General features: G+C 41.8%; 1 protein-coding gene and 1 long non-coding RNA gene across 3 annotated transcripts in view; one reads left to right on the top strand and one right to left on the bottom strand.

Annotated features, from left to right (window-relative positions):
- The window catches only part of SERPINB7 (serpin family B member 7), a 53,326-nt gene that overhangs the window by 6,610 nt on the left and 21,885 nt on the right, over nt 1-24,831 (bottom strand). The window contains exons 1-5 of one of the 2 annotated variants that reach the window (XM_086683178.1): nt 20,453-20,503; nt 15,099-15,284; nt 9,199-9,249; nt 8,511-8,627; nt 3,220-3,337 (exon numbers count right to left, since the gene is read on the bottom strand). In XM_086683178.1, the coding sequence (XP_086539304.1) occupies nt 3,220-3,337; nt 8,511-8,627; nt 9,199-9,249; nt 15,099-15,266 (454 nt within the window). In that variant the 5' untranslated portion in view covers nt 15,267-15,284; nt 20,453-20,503. Of the gene's footprint in view, nt 1-3,219; nt 3,338-8,510; nt 8,628-9,198; nt 9,250-15,098; nt 15,285-20,452; nt 20,504-24,831 lie in introns of those variants that run through there. The other variant, XM_025931321.2, reaches the window with a different exon arrangement.
- LOC147575677 (uncharacterized) overlaps nt 19,907-24,831 on the top strand; it is a 28,378-nt gene continuing 23,453 nt past the window's right edge. Inside the window, exon 1 of the long non-coding RNA XR_015242638.1 lies at nt 19,907-20,328. This is a non-coding gene — a long non-coding RNA (uncharacterized LOC147575677). The remainder of the gene's footprint in view (nt 20,329-24,831) is intronic.

The raw sequence follows: 24,831 nt of genomic DNA, 5'->3' as shown, positions 1-24,831 counted from the left end.
AGACAAGGGCTGCCCTCTCTGGCTCAGCCCTCTGCTTGAGCTGAGGGTGAGGCGCAAGGTGGAGAGAAATTGCGTATAGCAGTAGCTCTTTATTCGAAGACATGAAAGTCTGGAAAAGCACAGTGTGTTTGGGGAAAGCCTAGCACATTCTGATGCATTAGGGAAAGGAGGGTTGGAAAGATTAGAGGGAGGGGCCAACTAATGAAGAGCCTTGAATGTCTGGCAGTAATTTTGGATTATCCTGAAGGCAATGGAAAATGATTGCTGAGGATCCATTGGAAGATAAGAAAGGACAAGGTCATGATGGGTCAGATTTACCTTCCAAAAGGGGTGCTCTGGTAGTGTGCGGAGGATGGGCAAGGGGCAACAAGACTTGGGTGAGTTTGGTGAAATGTTGGCAGCATTCTGAAGTATTCAGCATTAAGAACCAATGCTTACCGGGGCGCCTGGGTGGCTCAGTCAGTTAAGCGGCCGACTTCGGCTCAGGTCATGATCTCACCGTCCGTGAGTTCGAGCCCCGCGTCGGGCTCTGTGCTGACAGCTCAGAGCCTGGAGCCTGTTTCAGATTCTGTGTCTCCCTCTCTCTGACCCTCCCCCGTTCATACTCTGTCTCTCTCTGTCTCAAAAATAAATAAACGTTAAAAAAAATTAAAAAAAAAAAAAAAGAACCAATGCTTACCAAAATGAGAATAATTTTCAGATAGATTTGAATAAAAAAGGAAGAGAAATTAATCATTGGTCCAGATGGAAAAACGTATTAGCAATCTGATACCCTTAAACACTAAACACTAAATAGAGTCCCACTCAATTATTAGAAAAAGCAATTGCAGGGGCGCCTGGGTGGCCCAGTCAGTTAAGCTTCTGACTTCAGCTCAGGTCATGGTCTTATGGTTCATGAGTTTGAGCTCGCATCAGGCTCTCTGCTGCCAGCACAGAGACACTTCAGATCCTCTGTCTCCCTCTCTCTCTCTCAAAAATAAAGAAATAAACTTGAAAGAAAAAGCAATTGCATATTTTTTCTTGGTTTGAGAGTAGTATATTTGAAACATGTGATGGCTAATGGTCAAAGTAACCCTCTACTGAGGTAATGACCAATGAACAAAAAGCAAATTGAGACACCGCACTCTTATTCCCAGGGCTAATTATAGTATGTTTGCATTGAAGAATGCAAGTCATGTCTCATATTTTTGAAACAGAACCAGACTCAGCAAATACATGTGTGTTTTTCAGGGTATAAACCAAGGTCAGCCTTTGGTAAAGAAATGACTCGGTTTGGAATCAACTGATTAGCAAAATAGCAGTGAATACATTTCCTTATTTGTTTTGAACTAAACCAGAACATTTGTGGGAATTCAGTTTTTAGCTGTGCAAGACACTTACCAACCAATTAAGCAATGTACTTTTTCGGGGAAGATACTACCTTTGACACATATATTATTTTGATAAATAAAGAGAATTTTAAAATGAAAGATAAACTACGCATCTTGTAGGAGAAGCAATCATATAAAAATACATTTCACAGTAGGATGTCATATTTTAATGCGATTCTTCAACCCAAGAAGAAAACAGAAAGATATTGGATTAATCATTAGAATGAAATATAATGCTGTGGTCATTGAAAATAATATCCTATAAACCACTTTTAGTCTTTGTTCACTAACCAGGTGTAAGATAATGAGGATAACTGAGTATATTAATTCAGCTTGTCACTAATTTATGAAATGGTCATAATAAAATCAGTATTTGTCTCACAGGATTCTTTCTCAATCCAATGAGATAATGTAATAATAGATAAGATTTCTGAAAAGTATAAAGCATTCCCATTATTAAAATTACTCAAAACCACATTGTGGGCAAATACTAAAGCAATTTTCTTTCTTTTTTATTTAATAATATATTTTATTTAACCAGTATGCCTCAAATATTATCATTCCACCATATAAGAAGTAGAAAAATTATTAAGGGTTATGTTTACATTCTTTATTTCATACTCGGTCTATGCAATTAAATGGTTATGAAAAATTGCAAAGTCGCCCGTAAAAATGTCAGAGATAGAATGTGAAGAAGAAAATCTAGACACAGATGTGAACATAAACTATGAACATAACTAGGTCAACTTATTCCTTATGCATAAGGCCAAGGACTAGAATAGAACATGGAAAAATGAAGCCAGTGATTTGTTGAGGTGCTAGGATTGTGAGGAATTTTTGCTCCCCATTTTTTAATGTGAGTGAAAAAACATAAAATTTATCATCTAACGTGTCAGTGGCATTAATGGTAAACATTTTGTTGTATATCACATATCTCACAAAACTGAAACTCTAAATGCACCGAACAACTCCCCTTTAAGCACCAACCCCCAGCCCTTGGTAACCACCATTCTATTTTTTTTTTAATTGAAGTATAACTAACATACAGTGTTTTATTCCTTTCAGGTATACAATATAATGATTCAACAAGTCTACGCATTACTCAGTGCTCATCAAGATAAGTGTATCTTAACTCCCTTCACCTATTTCATACTCACACCTGCCTCCCCTCTGGCAACCATTAGTTTTTTCTCTGTATTTAAAAGTCTGGTCGTTTGTTTGTATCTTTTTTCTTTATTTGTTTTGTTTTTTAAATTCAACATATGAGTGAAATCATGATATTTGTCTTTCTCTGTCTCACTTATTTCAGTTAGCATAATACCCGCTAGGTCCACCCACATTGGTGCAAATGGTAAGATCTCATTCTTTTTTATAGCTTAGTAATACTCTTATCTATCTATCTATCTATCTATCTATCTATTTCTCTCTCTATCTAGATATAGATACATATACCCCATATTCTTTATTAATCTCCTGATGGGCACATGGGCTGCTTCCATAACTTGGCTACTGTTAATAATGCTGCAGTAACCACAGGCGTGCATATATCTTTTCAAATTAGTGTTTTTGTTTTCTTTGGGTAAATACCCAGGAGTGGAATTACTGGGTCATATTGATAATTCTGTTTTTAACTTTCTGAAGAACCTCCATGCTGTTTTCCACAGTGGCTGCACCAATTTGCTTCCCACCAACAGTGCACGAGCAATTTTCAATAACAGCAATCATTACATTGGATTAGGAGGAACTGTTTCCTTTCACATCTTACAAAAGACTTCCAGCTCTAACGTTGACCATTCTCAGGATTCACATATCACTAACAAATCTTTTAGAAAAATAGGGTTGCACTCACCATGTGTCTCATTTTCAATCCATTTATTAATTTTATATCTGGTATCTTCTACATCATTTGTAAAGTCAACTCGTTCCACTTTGGCATTGTATAATTTTTCAGCACACTCAATATAGTTCTAAAAAACATAAATAATTACAGTAATAAGTAAGTCTATAAGCAATACACAGTTCTTGTATTTACACCATTAACTAAGCATATAACAAATCTGTTTTTGAACTTGTCTCTTTATTTCCACCATCTTACTCAAGGACTCATTCCTCACTCAAAGATGGGGAAATATGGCTAGAAATATGAAAATATGGCTGGAAGGGGAGCTGGAAAGCCTGCAACTGAATTTGCACAGCAAGCACGCTATTTGAACGTAAGTTTATCTGAAATGGATTAGGGGAGGCTAACAGCGACTACGACTAAAGCCCATTCCCTTGGCTTTACCACTGCTTTCTCATCGCAAACACTTCAACAGCCTCCTAGCTTGCCTCCCTTGCTTGCATCACCCCCTTCATACTGAAAGCAGCAGGAAGGCTTCCGGGCTACTTCCTGCACTTAAGATACAGCCCAAGCCCCTAGACTTGCCTGTACTTGAAAGAAATGAAGTCGGGGCGCCTGGCTGGCTTAGTCAGAGGAGCATGTGACTCTTGAGCCCCACATTGGGTATAGAGCTTATTTAAATAAATAAAACTGAAAGAAAGAAAGAAAGAAAGAAAGAAAGAAAGAAAGAAAGAAAGACACGAAGTTGAGGAGGAAGAGCAGAAAAGGCGAGCCCTCCAGGCAGCAGTACCCTCAGGGGAGTAAGAGGATCTTTGCACACTCAGGAGCCCAGCAGGAGTTTGTGATGCCTGAAGCCTATGGTGAATGGGGCAGGTGGAGGCACAAGCCAGCACAGAGGAAGAGCATGTCTTGTCTCCCTGGATAAGGAGCTTTCGTTTTATTTTAGGGAGAGTTATTGAAAGGATGTAAAGAGGAGAGTAATGTAATTAAATGTGCATTTTGTAAAGGTGACTCTGAAATCAGCCTAGGAAAAACAATGGATTGGAGATAGAGGAACTTGTTAAAATGTCCGTAGAGTTTATCCCGAGGGATATAGAAAGGTCCTGAATTGAGGCAGCGAGTAGACTCAAATTGGAAGTTGCCTGAGGGCAAAACTCTAAAGAACACTCCTATTTCAGAGATGAGCAGAGGAATAAAGATAAACAAAGGAAATGGAGATAAAGGAGAAGAAAGAAAAACAGGAGAAATCAATGCCACAGAAACCACGAAAGGGGAAAGTTTTCGGGGTTGCTACAGTAGTGTGGAACACTAAGGAGGCAGATAAGATCAAAACTTTGCCAAGAGCCCACAGCCCGGCGTCCATTGGAAGCCATTAGTCACCTTGGTAAGAGAAGCTTCAGGAGAAGTAGAAGGTGGAAGGTGTATTGCAATAGAGAGAGCAGTGAGAGAGGGTGGAAAATGGATTCTGCCTGTACAGAAGCTTGATTGGAGAAGCTTGATTTTTCAAGCTTAGATTGACGGAGTGAGATGTACAGAAAAGGAAGAGAATCATGGGGTAGCTTTAAAAAAAAAAAAAAAAAAGGAGAGAAAAATTTAGAAGATGTGTACCTGGAGCACATTTATATGCTATGAGGAAGAAGACAGTAGAGTGAAGAGATTCCAGAAAAATACTGCTAGAAACATGTCACCAAGCAACTGGGGGTGAAGAGGCAAAAAGAAATGGATGAATTATCCATTAAACAAAGTATCCCCTCTGAAAATGAAGGGAAGGGGAAAGGGGGCAGGGTGTGAGTTAGATGTGGATCCCCCCCGATGGCCTCTATTTTCTTTGTCAAGTAAAAGACAAGTGGAGATGGGAATTTATTGCTTAAAAATGAAAACACATTATTCTGAGGTGGATGTGCTTCTACCTGTAGAAGAGAAGCTGAAACGTAAGACAACTCATGTCCAATCCTTTGTCTCCACATACAATTTGTTCCATGAACGTATATAATGTGTTCACCTTTAAGAAAGAGTCATACTGTTGCTTTGTCTCTTGAAAATTCCTCCATTAACTTTAAGATCACATTGCCTATCTAGGACAAAATATTCATCCTGTGTATATTACAACATATATTTCATTTCAGTATTAAATTAATTTTCTCTTAAAGAAAAAGACATTTGAAAGTTGAAAGTGCTTGTGCCAGGTATGGAAACTATTTTTAGGTACATGGCAAACGATTGGAAGATTTAGGATCAAGTCCCAGTCTGTGGTCATGACCAAGTGGAGAGCAGTGGGGTGGTGGGGGTGAGAGGGGGGGCGAGCAGAGCCATCCCTTCCCTCTGGCTGGTCATTCCAGGAGCCCAGAGCGGCAGCTCTAAGGAGCAAAGGGGTATCACCCTGAGGTCTCGGGCAACCCCTCATGATCCAGACATCCACCCACCCAAAGGCAGTGGTTGAAATCCTGTTACTGTGGTGATTCTCTGACCAGGGGAGGCAGCAAGTATACTGAAGAAAGCCCAGGCTTTTTTCCACTAAATCCACGACTTCCTGTCCTCACATGGGCTCCCACAGCACTGGGCCCTTCTCCTGTTCCAGGGCCAACTAGAAAAATCTAAGGCATCAGAGACCTGGAGCTCATGGCACAGACCTAGTTGAAACTGATGGTGGCAATAAGAGGTTGTTGGGAAACTGAGAGAAGCAGAAGAGATTTCAATAACTGTTGTGAGGAATGGGAGAAAGAAATGACCATGAGCACACAGCTGACTGTCGGTCAGCACTGAGAACACCTAGCTAGGCTGGGATCCCAGGGTGTTGCGGTGGTGACCACATATCCAGGCGTGGCACAAGTGTCACGTAGGAGCTGAGGTGCACCTGCTGAGAGAAGTCATGGGGTTGATCCAGGTGGGGTTCTGTTAGGGGAAAGAGAGAGCTGATAGGCTGAGAGCCGATGCAGAGAGGGAAAAACTGCAGAACTCAGTCAGTGCAAGTTGAAGAACAGGTAGAGTGCGCATGAAATAATGAAAGACTGAGAAGTATGGGATGATGTGGCCACTAAGGGGAAACTCAAGTTGTAGATTTCAGGAGTGCAACATTCTGGGCGTTGATGAGTTTCAGGGTGTGGCTTGAGCATTTGTTACTGTAATGGTAGAGAGAGAGGGTCAGGAGACTATAAAGAGGGAAGGTGACCTCACAGCTGGGTGTCACAGGACACTGAACTTACCCAAAATGATAGCAGAGCTTGGGGGAGTAATGGAATGACATCCTCAGAGGTCTGACCAAGAGAGATTTAGCACGGACTTGGGGAGGAGGGAGAAAGTATCAGAGGTGGTGGTTAGGTCTTCTATGCTACCTTACTTTTTGTGAAGATAATTTATACGTTATTATTATCTTCATCAGTTCTCATAGACTCATCCATATTCAGATATGAGTAAAAAAAAAACTGTTGTAAAACAAAATGTAAAAAAATTGGAGATGATCTATCTTTGTACTGATCAGACAACTGAAAGTTAACAATAGTCACATCTTTAATCAAAACTAGTTTTTATGGGGCGCCTGGATGGCTCAGTCAATTAAGCATCCGATTCTTGATATCGGCTCAGGTCATCTCACGCATGGTTTGTGAGTTCAAGCCCTGCATTGGGCTCTGTGCTGACAGCACCGAGCCTTCTTGGAATTCTCTGTCTCCCTCTCTCTCTGCCCCTCCCCTACTCATGCTCTGTCCCTCTCTCAAAATAGAGAAACTTTTTAAAAGTTCTCATTTCATTTTATTTTTTATTTTTGAGAGAGAGTGTGAACACAAGCAGGGGAAGGTCAGAGGGAGAGAGAGAGGAGAGGGGGACAGAGAGAGAGAGAGAGAGAGAGAATCTTAAGCAGGCTCCACACTCTGCGAGGAGCCCAGTTTGGGACTCAGTCTCCTGAACCGTGAGATCATGACCTGAGCCGAAATCAAGAGCCGGACACTTAACCAACTAAGCCATCCAGGCACCCCCAAAAAGGACTCTTTAGAATAACTACCTCTACTTGTAAATGTCTGGGAAGGAAAAGATGGCAGTGTCTCTATTTTCCATGTTCGTGGTCAGATCTCGTGTTCACAGTGCTTCTGGGTGCCCTGCTCCCCACACACACTAAGTGCTGGATAAGGGAACCCGGATGTGTGCTGTGAATAGTAACATGATAGACACCTCAACTTCCTGTTCAACAGAGTTGGCAGTCCCTCAGGAACTCGGCAGTATGTGTGGGAAAAGAGACACAAAATGTGGATCTGAACATACAGGGTAGCCCCTGTAAAGCTTGTGTGGGATTCTTCTTGGAAAGATTAAAAAACAAAGTGGCTTCATGCCTCATAATTGGCAGGCTGCCAAAGGGTTGGGAGTGGCGTCAGAAGGGGGCAAAGAATCCGTGTGGGTGACAGACAGAGGAGACGATGACGGTTGGGTGGAACACAGAATGCTGGCAAAGATACAAGTGGAGATTAGCCCGGAGAGGGCATGGAAGCAAAGCTTTACGGTTGTCTGACAAGTGGAGAATTAAAAGGGAGAACACACACGCCCTGAAAATCATGGGCACTGCATCTGCTTGAATGCATCTACTAACCAGCTTCCGGTGGTCACAGCAGCGATGGCTCGAAGGCATGGATCGAGCACAGTGGCACGGAGAACACAGTGTGGGTCTCCCTGGTCCTTGGGTGAGTGGGATGCCCCAGCAACTGCTCAGACTTCACGAGCAGTATGAGCAATTCACCTGCTGACCTCGAGTGAACCATATCCCTGCCTCTTTCCAGCCCGATCTGCCCCCCTGCCAGGGTCCTTACCTGCCTACGTCCCCCACAAGGAGCTCTTGTAAGTGATCGCCCTGCAGAGCTACTGCTGGCAGGAGAGATCACGGGGCACAGCTGAGAACAGAGGAGGTGAACTCAGCTCTGGGGATGCACAGCGATCCCAGGATCACAGAGCTTAGAGGAAAAGTGGGTAGACTTTTTCTGCTGCCCACAGACAACCCTAAATGAGCTGCCTTCTCCTCCCACCCGATTATAGCTCTGCCTCACTGCCAGAGAGCACTGTCTCTTCTGGTTTTGGAGCCTCTCAGTCTGGTGACCCTGAACGTGGGGATCGCTCAGCTAAAGAAGTAAAGCTGTACTCTGGAAACACAGTGATGATATTTCAAAGATATCTGGGAACATGATTAGCAGCTATAAGAAACAAAAAAATCACCATTGTCTGGCTCTGTAGAAAGACACAAGCCCTTTTACAGATGATGGATCGAACAAGACTAGGATCCAGAGTGGAAATAACCTTGTGACATGGGAGGCCGCACTTACCTTGTGAAAGTCAAACACTTTTTCTGCAAAAAGACCATTGGCAATGCTGAGCTCATAGTCCCTATGGGATGTGTTTATGTCGGAGAGAACTCTCTTCAGTTGAGACTGAAGTCCTGGCTGTTATTGAAAAGATTTATAAAAAAATGTGTTATGGGATGGCAAATATATCCACGCTCTCATTTACACATGAAATAAAACATGTATATTGTGCTATAAAAGAACTGAAAAAGAATGATGCTCATAAAAGCAGCAATGCCACAGAAATTTACGATTTCTTGCCCTTCTCAGAATAGTATCTGTGATCAAAGTTAATTAAAAGTTTTACTAAAATAATTAACCTCAGAATAAAATTCTTAACAGCAGATAATGAATCTGCCTCATATGTGTGCTAAATAATTCATTTTACCTCTCTAAGTTGGCCATGGATATCGAAGGATAAAAGCAAAACATTTAGTTCCATACTGTCCTGCCAAAATCCAGCCAACACATGGTGAAATATTGGGAAATTAACAATTAACAAGTAAATTATCAAAACTTGTTCCTGAGATACCACAATATGGCAATCCGAGTGAGACATACTCTTCTGCTTTGAGGAGACAGCGAGCATAATTAAATACATCGGCGAGACAGTAATTTCTCGAATTTTAGCCCCACGTTCCCCTTCCCTAGAAGAACGTATTGTCTTTACCTGAGTGTTAGAAGAGTTTCCCCATCCTGAGACCCTGTGGAAGTGAAGTATCTGCAGACAGGAAAGGAGAAAAGCAGTTACCAGGTCCTGATGAACGAGAGGAGACCCCACAGAACCAAGCAAGGAAGATACTTCATTGTTAACGGCTGTATCTGTGTGTGTGCTTATTAGCACACCGGGCAGCGGGGACAGGTGCAGCCACCCTACTGACATGGTTAGAACACAGATCACTCGGGGCAAGTGCCACCAGCCGGCAGAGTTAATAAATTGATGGCTACAAAATGAAATGTGTTTGATAACTATTTTGGTTTGCTCATTCTGGTGGAACAATCTTACAATTACTCACCGACTAAACGTAGACAAGGATCAAAACGAATCACATAAAAAACTGAAATCAAATAAAAAAACTTTGGGGCGCCTGGGTGGCTCAGTGGGTTAAGCGTCTGACTTCGGCTCAGGTCACGATCTCGTGGTTCACGAGTTTGAGCCCCGCGTCGGGCTCTGTGCTGACAACTCAAAGTCTGAAGCCTGCTTCGGATTCTGTGTCTCCCTCTCTCTCTCTCCGCCCTTACCCTGCTCATGCTCTCCTTCTCCCTCCCTCTCTCTCTCTCTCAAAAATAAACAGACATTTAAAAAAATGGAAACTTTATTTACCTACGTGGCGGCCAAGATTAGGACTAATTATGTAGGCACCAAGACGGAAAAGGGAGAAGTAGTTACTGAACATCTAGGAAATCCTAAATGTGAAGCAAAATTGGGACTTGAGAGATGTAATTTCAGCTTCTGCAATTATTTGGAATTAAATCATTTTAGGAGTTTGCTTTTCCAGTGTGGCTCTTATAATCCCAGTGCTCTCATAATTGCTATTCTGCCCAAACTTTAATGTTCTGTTGCACTTTATCCGAATTTCCCCAGGCCCTTATGTCCACAGGGTCTGAAATGCAAAACAGCTTCTCATAAAGTGTTCTACGCATATGATACTCATTTATGCAACTGTCGGGAGCAAACCGAATGTGTTCTGCCTCCCAGGCGTGGGTGGATGATACACAGAAACAGCTAAGATTTTCTGTAAGAAAGATGTAGGTTTTCCTGAAGGGCTCGTATGTGCTACATTTGAACCATATCCCTAGTGGGAGGTGGAGGGAGGGAGAAGGGGTGAAGTCCATTAGAAATTACGCATGGGAATTTAATTAAGTCAGTGCTGCTATTAATGCCTCTGTGCAGGCTTTCAACTTCAAGGCTTCAGAACCCTAATCAATAGCACCATCTTACTGGGTAGGAGAAAATGGAACAGCTCAGTAAAATATATGAAAACATATGAAGGCTATGAGTGTCACTGTTAGTCTCAACAGGTCATGGAGAATTGGAGCCTACCTCAATTTCTACATCCTCTTAATCTGGAATAATAATTAATGAGATGGAGTGAGAGATAAGGCGCAGGTAACAAGGCACGTTCAATATACAAATTGGTAGTCAGTTTAAAATTCACTAGCGGGGTCTTTGCAGGCATCAAGGCACCATGCCTGGCAACGAGGGGATCATCCCGCCATCCCTCACCCCCCAGGACTGTGCCATTGTGGAGCATGAAAACTATCAGCCTCCTTTCTCATTTTGCCTTGACATTGGATAGATGGGTATTTGGGAATATATGGATGTACCAGAAACATAAACTATCATGGGACAGGGTCAGGACTCAAAAATGCAAACGTCTTTCCTGAACTAACTTTTGTGGAACCCAAGCAATATTATAAAAGGTGTCTGAATCCCTAGTCATCCTTGTTAAGTTTTTGAATGAAGCTTTAACAAGCACAAACATTTAACATCATTCTTTGATCATTTCTAATTTTAATCTATTTTGATAATGATCTGGCCATCTCTTCTGATATTCCCAATTGGCTTTTAGTAAACCTGACTGGTACAATATTGAGGTGATACATACATGTTTTTACATTTTCAAAAACTCTAAGAAATTGTACATTCAACAATAAAACTGCCATGACTAAAGATGAACAGGGACACTAGTAAATAGTCAAATGTAATAAATATGAAATAAAATATCAACAGGCATAGATATCACAATCCAACATGCTAGCAGTCCTGTGGTCTCATATTCCCTGACTGACCCATGTAGGAAAAGCAGAATTTCTTTTTCACGTTCATAACTGGTAACATATTCAGATAACGACAAACAAGGAAAATCCTGGATCTACACAATGTAAGATATTTCAGGATCTTTGGATTGAGGGTAAAAAAAAGAAAAAGACTGGGGCGCCTGGGTGGCTCAGTCAGTTAAGCATCTGACTTTGGCTCAGGTCCTTATCTAGCAGTTCGGGAGTTCGGGCCCCGCTTTGGGCTGTGTTGACAGCTCAGAGCCTGAAGGCTGCTTCAGGTTCTGTGTCTCCTTCTCTCTCTGCCCTTCCCCCACCTCACACTCTGTCTCTCAAAAATAAATAAACATTAAAAAAATTTTTTTTCCAAACAAACAAAGACTATGAATTATCTGCATCCCAACGGACTTCTTTCTACCTGTGTATTCTTGCCAAATGATAAAACTATTATGTCTTCTCATAGAAGTGGCAGAATAAGTAACATATTACAGTGATTATTTTTGAAATGTTTTTGGTAAAACCCAATTGTTTTTAAAAAATTCAAATTTGCCTAACTTTTAAAAAACACTGTGATATAAAGACATGATTTAAGACAAAAATTTATGACATACTTTATTTCAATGAAATGTTATGTGAGAGAAAAGAGAGGAAGCAGGCATCTCAAAGAAAACAAAACTAAATTTTAGAACCCATTGTATTTAAAAAGCACAGTAATATTAGAGCTAAATTAAAAAATATGAACCTGAACACATGATCTTGTAAATAAATGTACTTTTCTGCTTTTTCACTCAAATGGGAATCAGCCTGCTATGTCACCTGAACTCCACTGAATTCAATGCAGATTTCATGCCGATTCTGGATTTCAGTACTGTTATCCAGTAAAGGAATCACATCTTTGCTGAGAGTAGCTGACCTGTCTTGAACCAAGGAAATTCAGGACAGGCCCAGAACACCGGGTCAGGGAGCAAAGATTTAGAGTCATCTGAAAGGACTGTTTAAAAAGGACGAGTTTAGGGGGCACCTGGGTGGCTCAGTCGGTTTAGTGTCTGACTCTTGATTTTGGCTCGGGTCATGATCTCACAGTTTCCTGGATTGAGTCCCATGTTGGGCTCTGTGCTGACAGTGAGGAGCGTGCTTGGGATTCTCTCTCTCTCTCTCTCTCTCTCTCTCTCTCTCTCTCTGCCACTCCCCTGCTCGCTCGCTGTCTCTCAAATAAAAATAAATTTTAAAGACAAAAAAAGGGACAAGTTTAAAGGGATTTCTCCTGGCCCAACTGTGACCATCCGAGCATCAAAAATAAAAAATAAGAATGACCACTGGTCCATGGCAATGCTTAAGAGAGACAGATAGATGGATTCCACAGAGACTAAACTGATCAAATATACATATGTGACACACAGTACCAAGTGTCGGGCACTGCGACAAGAAACTAACTGGGCCAGGGTTGTGGGGGCGAGAGGGGGAAGCTAAACAATCGATTTCCAAGGAGGTATAGTGCAGAGGACTAAATATTTGTACAAATGAGTTATGTGAATGGTTTTGTGCCTACAGTTGTCATTTTTTTCCTCTTACATACTTCTTTTTTTTTATTTTTTAAATTTATTTTGACAGAGAGAGAGAGAGAGAGAGAGAGAGAGCAGGGGAAGGGCAGAGAGGAAGAGAGGGTCCTCCTACCTGTTTCTTATAAGAGGTTGTAAGAGCAGGGGCTATAAAAAGTAATTCAGGAAAGGCACTGATCCCGTCAGTGACTATAAAAGAGCAGACCCCAGCAATACAGGCTCTTTGAATTCACTGTGACCCACCTCCCAAGGGTTGACTGGTCCCGCCAGGCAGCTTGGGAGGGGGGCAGGAGAGGGGCTCGCAAAGAGACCTCAGGAAATGAATCAGGCAACAGCCCAAGAAAGTTCCTAACCTGACATCATACAATAACAAGTAACTGTGTCTTCTGTCGTGTTAAAGGCATGGTGTTTCATCATAGGTGTGAAGTCTCCACGTCTTTGGAATAGAAACACCTTTTAAGCTATTTTTTAAGTGGATACCAACAAGTCCCCCCTCCCCCCCACCACCCTATAGTTTACAGGTAAGGATACTGAGGCTAACACAGATGAACTAATTTTCCCAAACCAGAATTTGGATCTAATTTTCTAACTCCAAGACCAAGTTGCCTTCCTTGGTTCTAAAGCATTATGTATTTATACTAATGAATGAATACATTTTTATTAGTGGCTAGGTTCCCCCCCCCCCCCACACCCCGCCAAAGGCTTTATATTTATCAAAGCACTAACTTCATAAAAACTGAGGCTTTGTAATAATGTACTTCGGGCTGCATTTCAGTTCGGTGGCTTTAGGGAGAATGGTTCTCGACTCTTTTGATTCTGCCTCCTGGGGGATATCTGGCAATATCTGGAGACACTTTTGCTTCTCACTACTGGAAAGAGGTACCCGAAGGGTATCTAGTGGGGAAAAGCCCCTCACAATGAAGAACTATCTGGCCCAAAATGTCCAAGGTTTTGAAACCCTGATTTAGAAGGTCACCCTGAATTTGAATCATAGCTCTGCAACTTGCTAGTCAAGATGGCACGGGAACACACAAAATCAAGGTAATATTACCTACTCTGATGTCATTGCGAGCAGCAAATAAGATATCTGTAGAGCTTAGCCCAGAGCCTGACACTGATGAGGTTCTCAGCAGTTATAGCGGCTGTCATCGCATTAAAGGTGCTCAGTGTACTTGGCTGGGACTCACTCTGGCTCTTGGAAAAAAATGGCACCCTGAGGCCTGTGGTTTTTCCCTAGCAGCAAATATTCACTGAGCTATCGGGAGAGAGAAATGAATTATTCTAATAATATTCTAATGAGTAATTCTAAATTACCTGCACAAACACTCTCTAACAACTACGGTTACAACACGGACCAGCTTCCTCTACCTCCAATTTATGAACGAAAATAATGGGGGGAACAAGGGGGCAGAAAGGGATGACAAAGACCTCCACGTGCAGCGTGGACCTGCTGTCTCACCTGCCATGGAGCTCCTACAACTCCCGAGAGGAGAGGGAAACCATGATCGTTTCACTTCCCCGTCCAGCCTGGTTCGGGGTAGTGTACGAAGGGTAACGTAAAAAGCGCTTTCTATGGCTGTTGGTGACAATGTGAAAACCACTCAGGTAGGCTGCTGTTACCTGGAATGTACTATTGCATCATTTGTGCCCAGGTCATTCATGTTTAAGTTGGGACTCTAGCATCTTCTGGTTGTGCTTCTTTCTCATCTACTTCTACTCAGGCACTGGCTCCCAAGCCTTCACGTGCACCTGCAGAGTTTATTAAACCACAGATTGCTGGGCTCCATCCCCATAATCTCTGATTCACTAGGTCTCAGGTGGGGTCCAGCGTTTGCATTCCTAACAAATTCTCCAGGGGGCACCTGGGTGGCTCAGTCGGTTAGGCGTCCGACTTCGGCTCAGGTCATGATCTCGCGGTTTGTGAGTTCGAGCCCCACGTCGGGCTCTGGGCTGACAGCTCAGAGCCTGGAGCCTGCTTCGGATTCTGTGTCTCCCTCTCTCTCTGCCCCTCCCCTGCTCGCGCTCTGTCTCTGTCTCTCTCTCTCTCTCAAAAATAAACAAACACTAACAAGTTCTCCAGGTGATGCTGATGCAGCTGGTCTAGGAAACACACTTTGAGAACCACTTGACCAAGGTAAAGAATCAAAGCGACAGTTTATGCTCTTGCAGAAAACAATCTACCCTAAAAGATTCATTGCCGGAACCATGGGCAGTGGCACAACCCGAGACTGACCTTATCAATCTGAGAAGCACAGTCACCTCGTGCACCCAAACGGACCAGGGCCAGGGCAGTGAAGATGCTCAGAGAAGAAAAGAACACATTTCCATTCCCTTGACCGTTATCCATCTCTCTGAACAGGTTGATGCAAAACTCTGCATTTGCTGCAGCAAGGGAGGCCATTGCGGAACGGTGCGCAGCCTAGAGAACGCAGAGAAACGGGATGAGTTCCAAGTACACCCTCTGGACATAAGAAGGTTTTTATATTCATCTGTTGTTTTAGATCTGAAGCCTCATTTCTTCAGCTTTGGAGGTAACCATCAAATAACTTAGAACAAAAAGAAAACGACGTCCTCTGGTCCAGTGTCCTTGTTACCAACAACTCTAAAACGATCCTGCCTGGCAAAATCATGATACAGTCATCTTTTTTTACACGGACACACGTTAGTGCAGTGTCTCCATGTCTCTGCCTCTGCTCTCCTACTCACATCCAGGACGGATTCCCACCTGTCCTTGATGGGGCATTTCTAGCACCGGTGGCCTCAGACAGTTCTGTTCTCACCTCCTAAGCAGACCCCCTCCTGGGGCCGTTTAGTGAATCACCTCAACTTCCTAAGCTGAAATAGAGCAAAAGTGCTCTTTGCAGTAAAACAAATATTAGGACATTAGACAGTCTATTAAAGAAGCTATAGTCCTTGCTTTCTAAATCGGTAGTTTTAAAAAAGGTTAACATTTGGAGATTGAACACATAATTTCCTGCTCTCCAGTATAGCCACCATACATGTGCTTAGAGTGATCCTATATCCTAACTCTTTTCAGGACTTCCCCAATTTCAAATATCATGTATCCTTAATCCTGTAGTTGTTATTTTCACACCTTTTTCTAATTTAGGGGGAATGGAAATGCTATTAACCATATTATGAATCACAGACACGCACATGACCTTCCAACACAGAGGTCTATCTCTTACCAGAGAACCTAAGGTATAACAGCTAATTTAGAATCTAGGATGAAAATGAGGCTGTCTTCAAATTCTTGATAATGTTTCCGAAATATAGAAGGCTGCCACCGGCATGGAATTCTTCAGGTATCTGCTCTGGTATTTCTTTGCAGACTTTTTCCACAATGCTCAAACTGATCCCCAGTCCCACAGGTGGGGTTGCCCTGACTAAATGGATTAACATGGATCCTCCAAATTATTCTCCTTCAATATTCTGTGACATTACACCTAATGGTGTGGCAGGTTCCAAGAGTCCCTTAAGGGACCCACTGCTAATCCCAAACTTGTTACTAACAGTTGTATGACCTGGGTCAAGTCTTTCACTTCCGTAACCTTCTAAATTTCATCTTATTCAGGGTTGCCTGGGTGGCTCCGTCGATTAAGTGTCCAACTTCGGCTCAGGTCATGATCTCGCGGTTCGTGAGTTCGAGCCCCGCATTGGGCTCTGTGCTGACAGCTCAGAGACTGGAGCCTGCTTTGGATTCTGTCTCTCTCTCTCTCTCTCTCTCTCTCTCTCTCTCTCTCTCTCTTTCTCCCTGTTCCCTGCTTGCGCTCTGTCTCTCTCTCTCTTTCTCTCTCAGAATACACATTTAAAAATTTTTTTTAAATAAATCAATAAATGATTATTTTTCTTCCTAAAAGACCACAAATTGGACATTTCCAGAGTGTTCCTGAGGAACCCATATTCAACACTTCGTAATTTCAAGAGAACATCACTGATGCTGTTTTGCAAGGTCAACTTCAGCTTTCATAATAGGTCTCCACTCCTCAGTTATGACCCCAGAAATACAGGGTGAAAAAATCATTCACACTCAAACACTCTTCACTCCAAGAAAGAACATCTATGTTTTTTAATAGCTACCCAGAAAATGTAATGATTTCACATCACATCCATGTAAACTAGGGAGAAGAGCAGTGGCAGCTGTGATTTTAAGAACAGAAGAAACCCCTTCCTTCTAGCAAAAGAGAGAAGGAACCAGAAAAAGGAGAGGACACGGGATGAGACATGTCGGACAGCTTTATCTAATGAGCAGTACTGGCAGGGACTAAGCCCCCCGACTTTTCAGGGGCTCAAAGTCACATTTTACATCGAAAGGTAAGTATTGCTTCTAAAATAGTTTTTAAAATGACAAAATTGAAATTAATGAATATACAGTAAATATCCTTAAATTGAAACATAAGTTGGTTTCTATATTAAAGTTTTTACTCGTAAGAAGTTCTTTAATGTTAGAGAGAAACGGTGTGCTGGACTCTCTCTTTAAACAATTTCCAAGACTTCAGGTCGATTGCTGAAAAGCACAGTAAATGAAATTATTCACTCTTAGGAAAGTAATTTTAAAAGCAAAATTATAATAATCATTTCCAAATATTCACAGTGAAAATTAGAGGATTGTGGGTTCATTTTGATACATTGTAAAGAATATATTTGGTATATTCAATATAATTTGAATCTTTAAGACCTGATAAATTGAAAGATTTAAAAATGGCCCTGTTTGGGGACCCACCCGTGTGTCCAAATGGGGTCTGGAAGCTACTTGGTGGTATATACTAACGTAGAACAAAATTTCAGTGCTCTTTTCTTTGGTCAAGCCCCGATTCTTCTCGAGGCTTTATAAAAGTAAAGGGTGAGGGGGTGAGGGGAGAACTTTTCGTGTTTTTAAAAATCATTTCTTAAATTATTTTCTAAGCAATAACCATGAATATTCATTTTCTGCTTTTTTAATCATCCTGGTGACTTTTCACAAAGCTATCACCATATTGAAGAGAAGCTACAAGGAATGTGTTCACTGAGGCAACTGAGTACACATTTTTATGAGTTAGATAAATTTTATGGCAGAGAAAAACCATCCTAGATAAATATTTAAAAATGAATTCAGACTTTCCGAGTTCTAAATTTTCAACGTTTTTATTTATTTTTGGGACAGAGAGAGACAGAGCATGAACGGGGGAGGGGCAGAGAGAGAGGGAGACACAGAATCGGAAACAGGCTCCAGGCTCCGAGCCACCAGCCCAGAGCCCGACGCGGGGCTCGAACTCACGGACCGCGAGATCGTGACCTGGCTGAAGTCGGACGCTTAACCGACTGCGCCACCCAGGCGCCCCCCGAGTTCTAAATTTTCAAGCAATGACTTTTAAAATGATAAACGGTGGGGCACCTGAGTGGCTCAGTCGGTTAAGCAACTGACTTCGGCTCAGGTCATGATCTCACAGTTTGTGTGTTCAAGCCCCTCATCAGGCTTTGTGCTGACAGCTCAGAGCCTGGAGCCTGCTTTGGATTCTGTGTCTCCCTCTCTTTCTGCCCTTACCCCACTCATTCTCTCTCTCTCTCTCTCTCTCTCTCTCTCAAATATATATAAACTTCAAAATTAATTAATTAATTAATGGTACCAGATCACTTATCCTTAAACATTCCTGTACAGACATGTTTATGCATTTTGAAAATAAAAGCCAATAGTATGTTTCCACTTCACATACTTGTTTTTATCTTTCTCTACGCAGGTGCACGGTTAGTTTCCAGGAATGAAAGCAAGATTCTTTCCTTCTCTTTTGATATAAAGTCTAAATCCCATTGGCAAACTGATAACTATATTTAAGGTCAAATTACTTTTTTTTTTTTTTTTAATTTTTTTTTTCAACGTTTATTTATTTTTGGGACAGAGAGAGACAGAGCATGAACGGGGGAGGGGCAGAGAGAGAGGGAGACACAGAATCGGAAACAGGCTCCAGGCTCTGAGCCATCAGCCCAGAGCCCGACGCGGGGCTCGAACTCACGGACCGCGAGATCGTGACCTGGCTGAAGTCGGACGCTTAACCGACTGCGCCACCCAGGCGCCCCTAGGTCAAATTACTTTTTATACACTCCCCAGATTCCATCTGGTGACATGAATAAATACTAGCATTAGTATTTATTGGAGTATTATTTCCTTATTATTATAAGGAAAAGTGTGATTTTCCTTTCTCCTATAATTACTTTGCATAGCATCTTTTAAAGAAATAAACAAGCACCAACAGAAATAAGTTAATACGCACAAGTATCCAGTGATTTGGGTCCCAGTTAAATAACTGAAGGAAGTTGAAGAAGAAAATAAGTTACATGAAGCCACAGAAAATGTCAGCATGACTCTACCCATTAGGCCATGGTCCAGACATAGCAACGAAGGAATATTCTTTCCAAATCATGACAGAATCTGGCTTCGGATTAATTTTTCATTCCACTAAAGGTATACTGTATTCTTACATTCTTTACACAAACATTTTAGTTTAATGTACAGACATGAAATTTACAATTTACAGGTTAACACAAACTAACAAAGACTCATGATGGTTTTTAAATCCCAAACATCCAACTTAAGGATCTAAAAGTCCACAGGAGCCCAAAGCCCATTCGCTTACTTAATGGTATATTTCAATCCAAGAAATGTGCTATCATTCTTAACTACATTTTTCATGTCAAAACAAAAGGATACATATGTTCTCACTGAAGTTTTTTAAGTCTAATAAAAGGCAAGAAAAATAATTTTTAAAGCATAGGAAAAACTAGGGACAAAACACACTAAAAAACCCCATGAAATTATAGTGATATGTTATGGACCCAGACTTACTATACTTGATTGATAAATAATGTGCCTTAAATGATTGATCAAAATATTACCTAATCTCAGGATAATTTTGTTTATACAAGGAAAAGCAATCTTACTTCATGGTACATTGTTGAAGAAAATAAAAACTCCTAAAGTTACTGAATTAGAATACACATACTGGTGGGGGGGGGGGGGGAAGCAGTAGGTAAAAACTACTATTGAGCATGCTTAATTTTTATTCCTATCATAGAAATCAGATGTAAGGCTATCAGTAGTTACTTTTCTACGCAAGTATTTTCAAATCTACTTCTTTCAGAATATGGTTTCAAATTTTGATAACTCTGTCATCAAAAACCTTGCTGAGTGATTTTTAAAGTTCAGTTCTCATCTCAAAACTTAGTATATTCCAACCCATAATGCCTTGGAGAAAAACACTGGAAATACAGAATCTAGATTTGTACAGAATTCCCCACCTGCTATTTGTTTCTCTATTCCCAAATGGAAAATGAGGTATTCAACTTGTCGCTGATCCCCTGCATGATGGTGCCTGCCATCCTCCCCACGACACCACATACACTCAGCCATAGACAAGCCAGAAGACAGAGAAGCTGACGACAGGACTAGACAATGACTTTGATGTTGTTTGATGAGTTCAGACCCTCAGGTACAGTGAAACAGCCACTGTTCTCTCTCGCACTCTCTCTCTCTCTACCTTTCTCTCTTAACCTCTTTGACTCTCATTCAAAGTGTCTGCCAGACTTTAAGTTGTGGGCTTCAGAAATATTTACCTTACTCTCTTCATAGAGGAAGTTAGCAGCTGGTTGGGTGAGTCTGAAAGAGTTCCTTGCATTACTCTGAAATATAAAGCCTCTGACTCAGACACTCCCTGCTTCCTTTTGTGATGACCTTGGAAATTTTAAATAATGGCATTAAAATGCAATTATGTTAAGGCCCTTTATAAAGCAAACGAAGAGAAATGTGTCACATATGTCCTACAGATCCAATTCAAAGTAGTCAAAACAGATAGGTTTTAATAGTCAAGTTTTAGCATGGAATTTTATCTAATTTGATATCAACATCACATCGTATTTTTATGTAGTATATGTATATATTCATGTATCGTGGGACACCTGGTATTTTTCCATATGGAAAGGCTTCCTCCCTAGAGGAGGGCAGAGAGCAAAGAGCTGGAGGACAGAGTGCGGGGAGGCACTGCTCTGGCCCCAAGACTGGGGATTTCTGTTTTTGGGAGAGCAGGGGAGCTCAGTCTTTCAGGAGTCGTCAGGTTTTACTTCACATAGATAGTGTTTCTCATTTTGCCTTACACGCTATTCCTACAAGCGTTCGCCCACCCTGCCTTCATTTAGTTGTATGTTTTAATGCTAAAAGGGAATATCCTGATCTCCTGATCATTGAAAGTTGAAAGTTCTCTAAGGTGAATATCCCATCAGAGGGATAGATATGTTAGAACGTATATAAAACATGACGTAATACCTATCTCCACCAGAGAGGAATGAGCTGGTGATAGGAACCCTGGAAACTAAACAAATAACAAAAAAGGGTGGGGGGGAATATAATTGTTAATTAGTGAGAAAGCACAGATTCCACATGAAACATATACCCCACTACACTTTTTTTTTAATGTTTATTTATTTTTTAGAGAGAGAGAGACAGAGACAGAGTGAGTGGGGGAGGGGCAGAGAGAGAGGGAGACACAGAATCTGAAGCAGGCTCCAGGCCTTGAGCTGTCAGCACAGAGCCCAACGCGGGGCTCAAACTCACGAACCGCGAGATCATGACCTGAGCGGAAGTCGGACGCCTAACCGACTGAGCCACCCAGGTGCCCCCCCCTACTGCACTTTATAGTTCAGCTCTGGATAATATTCTCTTAGTTGTAATGATTTAAACACCAAGTACTGATCTAAACAAGACTCATGATTTCTAAGGATGCTGGGAGGAAATTGTAGGGGGTGGGTGAGGAATGGGGAATCCAGGAAGCATATCTTCCTTCCATGAAACGAAGTCTACAGATAATCCATAAGAGTAAAATGTAAAACAAAATAAAACAACAACAACAAACCCAAAAAACCAAAAACAAAAAAAAAAAAAAAACCAAACAACATTAGCATGGTATTGAGATATCTGGAGAAAGATACAAGCACTTGAGATTGGAGATAAGTATACACCCATGAAATCACCACCACAATCAATCATACTTTAATGAAGTGGTTTTAAAAACAGAAGCATTGAGAGTTGTTTTTCCTGTTATGGGAGAAGCAGGGTGAGAGGGGGAGGGAGGAGGGCACTGCTGGTCTACTCCATCAGCTCGGAGGTCTCCTTGGTCTCCTTTAGAGACCATTCACTGCTTAGATCCTATATGAACTTGGCAAATAGATGGATAAAATACTAGATCTAGGAATCCATTCCAGCCAGGCAACTCAACTAGCTTTGTGACCTTGAGCAAATAACTTCATTTCTCTGAGCGCCCCATTTTCCCATCTGTAAAATAAGAATTCAGATCAGTTCTATTTTTATTTTTATTTGAAAACATACGAATGCATGTGCACATACGTAGATACTATATACACCAGTACAGCGTTGGCTGCAGGATGGGCCCTCGAAAATGTTAATCCTCCTCAATGCTCACTTTGCCTTTGCTATATCGTATTACCTGTGATTACACACAGTATAAGAAGTTGAATCACTTCAATTGTTTTTATGTAGCATTCTGCCTTCCAGAATCTGGAGTTTTACTGCTACTATCCCTCTAGTGTGATAGTTCCATCCCTCTGAAACAATACAGTGATACATAATATATGGAGATTTGGGGGGCACCTGGGTGGCTAAGTCAGTTAAGCATCCAACTCTTGATTTCAGCTCAGGTCATAATTTCATGGTCTCATGGGAACAAGCCCCAAGTCAGGCTCTGCTGAGCCTGGAACCTGCTTGGGATTCTCTTTCTCCCTCTCCTTCTGCCCCTCCCCTGCTCTCTCTCTCTCAAAATATTTGAGAGATTTTCATCCTCCTTCATAGGAGGAATGGGGAAGGCTTTTAGGACTAGTGGGCAGTTGGGAGTGAAAGCTGAGAGTTAAGAGTGGGGGAAGGGACCACTGTTGGCATGGAGCTTGATATGTGGGCAAAAGAACTGAGTATTCAATTGGTTCCAGTTTGCCTGAAAGTCCCACATCCTGGGACCCCCTCAGTCCTGGTTGGATGCAAGAACAGTTCCCAGACTGTTGCTCATCTAGCCCACCCCAAAACTGTGCTCCACAGCAGGTCATGGTCATTCAACTCAAACTATCTTGAGACAGACATGTATTCCTGACGCTAAGAATATGTCCTCATCTGCTCACTGATGCCTGAAATCACCGTGACTGGTGGGGTCCCAAGCCACAGTCAGAAGTAAGGCACAAAAGACTACACATATTACGATTCCGTTTATGAAAAGATCCGGCCAAGAAAAATTGCATTTTTAACAATGTCTACATAGGTGGGCAGACTATGTATGTTAAGGGAATGATTCCCTTTACTTAGCTCTACTTACCTCTTGGGGGAAGGAAGTTTTTGTTGGTGAAAGAACGAGGAGGGAGGTGTCAGAGGTTCTGAAAATGTTCTATTTGTTAAACTGTGTACATATACAACTGCATATGTAAATATGCATACATAAAACGTATGTATGTACTTGTATGTATCCAAGTTATATTTCATAATTTTAAAAAGTCGGTCAAAATACATAAGGAAATAAAATACCTCCGAAATAGGAGCAAGTGCGTTGTACATTAACTGATAATTGGTCTATTCCTGAGTGCAGATTTTGATGGAGGATGGGCTGGGGACCCTGAGCCCAAGATAAACAGAGTGGCAATGGGGTAAAGAGTAGGATGTCAGAGAAGGCCAAGAGACCAGACCAACACAGTGCATGATGGAGACCGGGGGTCCCCGTGTTCCCTCCAGCAACGCCCAAACCTAGCAATCCCTCCGGAGAAGTGACCTGGAGAGATTTCAGGCCTCTGCATGAGATCATTGGCCATTTTTCTACATCTTTCTGGAGATTCAGCAGGGAGCTTTCCTCTTCCCTACTGCAGCAGAAATGGGAGAAGCCTTTTGAATATGCAAATCAATAATGCATATTCATACCCACATCCCCGGTGCACAAATGCAGTGATGAGAATCTGATCTCCTTTCTCAAAGTGATGCATTCTCACAAAGGAAATATTTCCATGCTGCTCTGGACTGTTCAGCCTCCATGTGTTCCCTGCACACTTAGGAAGAGGACAAAAGCTGAAAGAAGCAAGCTGAAAGCCTGAGTCACCACCCGCCAATAAAAAGAAACAAGCGTCCCTAGGTAGATTTTTTTCTAAAAACCTTAGGATTAGGTGTTAAAGGCTGTCTGCGGGTGCAGTCTACACCCTCCCTACCCAAGCACCTGCTTATTGATGTGTAGACTTACCTTCTGGGATGGATTCCCTGTGACTCAGAGCAAGCACTGTCTCTAAAGAAGCTAACAAGCATTTAGACCTTCGCCCCAGGTTTCAGAATAGTCTCTGGATAAAGACAGTCATTATGGGATTCACTCAGTTTGTATGTGAGTCAAATTAAAAAATTGTTTTTAATTTTTATTTGTCTTTGGGGGGGGGGAGAGAAAGTGTGAGTGGGGGAGGGGGAGGGGCAGAGAGAGAGAGGGAGACACAGAATCTGAAGCAGGCTCCAGGCTCTGAGCTGTCAGCACAGAGCCCAACACAGGGCTTAAACTTACAGACCACGAGATCATGGCCTGAGCTGAAGTCGGACGCCTAACCTACTGAGCCACTCCGGTGCCCCAAAATGTAAAGGTGTAACTTGCCCATCTCTGTTCTTTACAATGCCAATGGTTTTAATGTAAACATGAAAAAAGAAATTCAGGATCTACGGCATTTATCAGTCTGTCTCAAAACATATCCTTTGTGAGAAGGATCATCAACAGATTAAAAAAAGACAGCAGAGACTCTGTGAGTTTTCTACAAAGTTTTATCACACCTTGTCGATGATCTCTAATCCTCTAATTCCTTTCAACCCTATCCTGTGTAAATGTGCTTAGCTTAAGGGCCTAAAATAGAATTTAATACAATATTTTCATCATTCCTCAGACTCAGATGTTCGTCTGGACCTCAGACTATTTTCACTGGTT

Source organism: Puma concolor, chromosome D3 (genome assembly GCF_028749965.1).
Source record: "Puma concolor isolate L17-30 chromosome D3, mPumCon1.1.hap2, whole genome shotgun sequence".
NCBI classification, from domain to species: Eukaryota; Metazoa; Chordata; class Mammalia; order Carnivora; family Felidae; genus Puma; species Puma concolor.
Note: the sequence above shows the minus strand (reverse complement) of the source record. Positions and strands in the feature narration are given on the sequence as shown.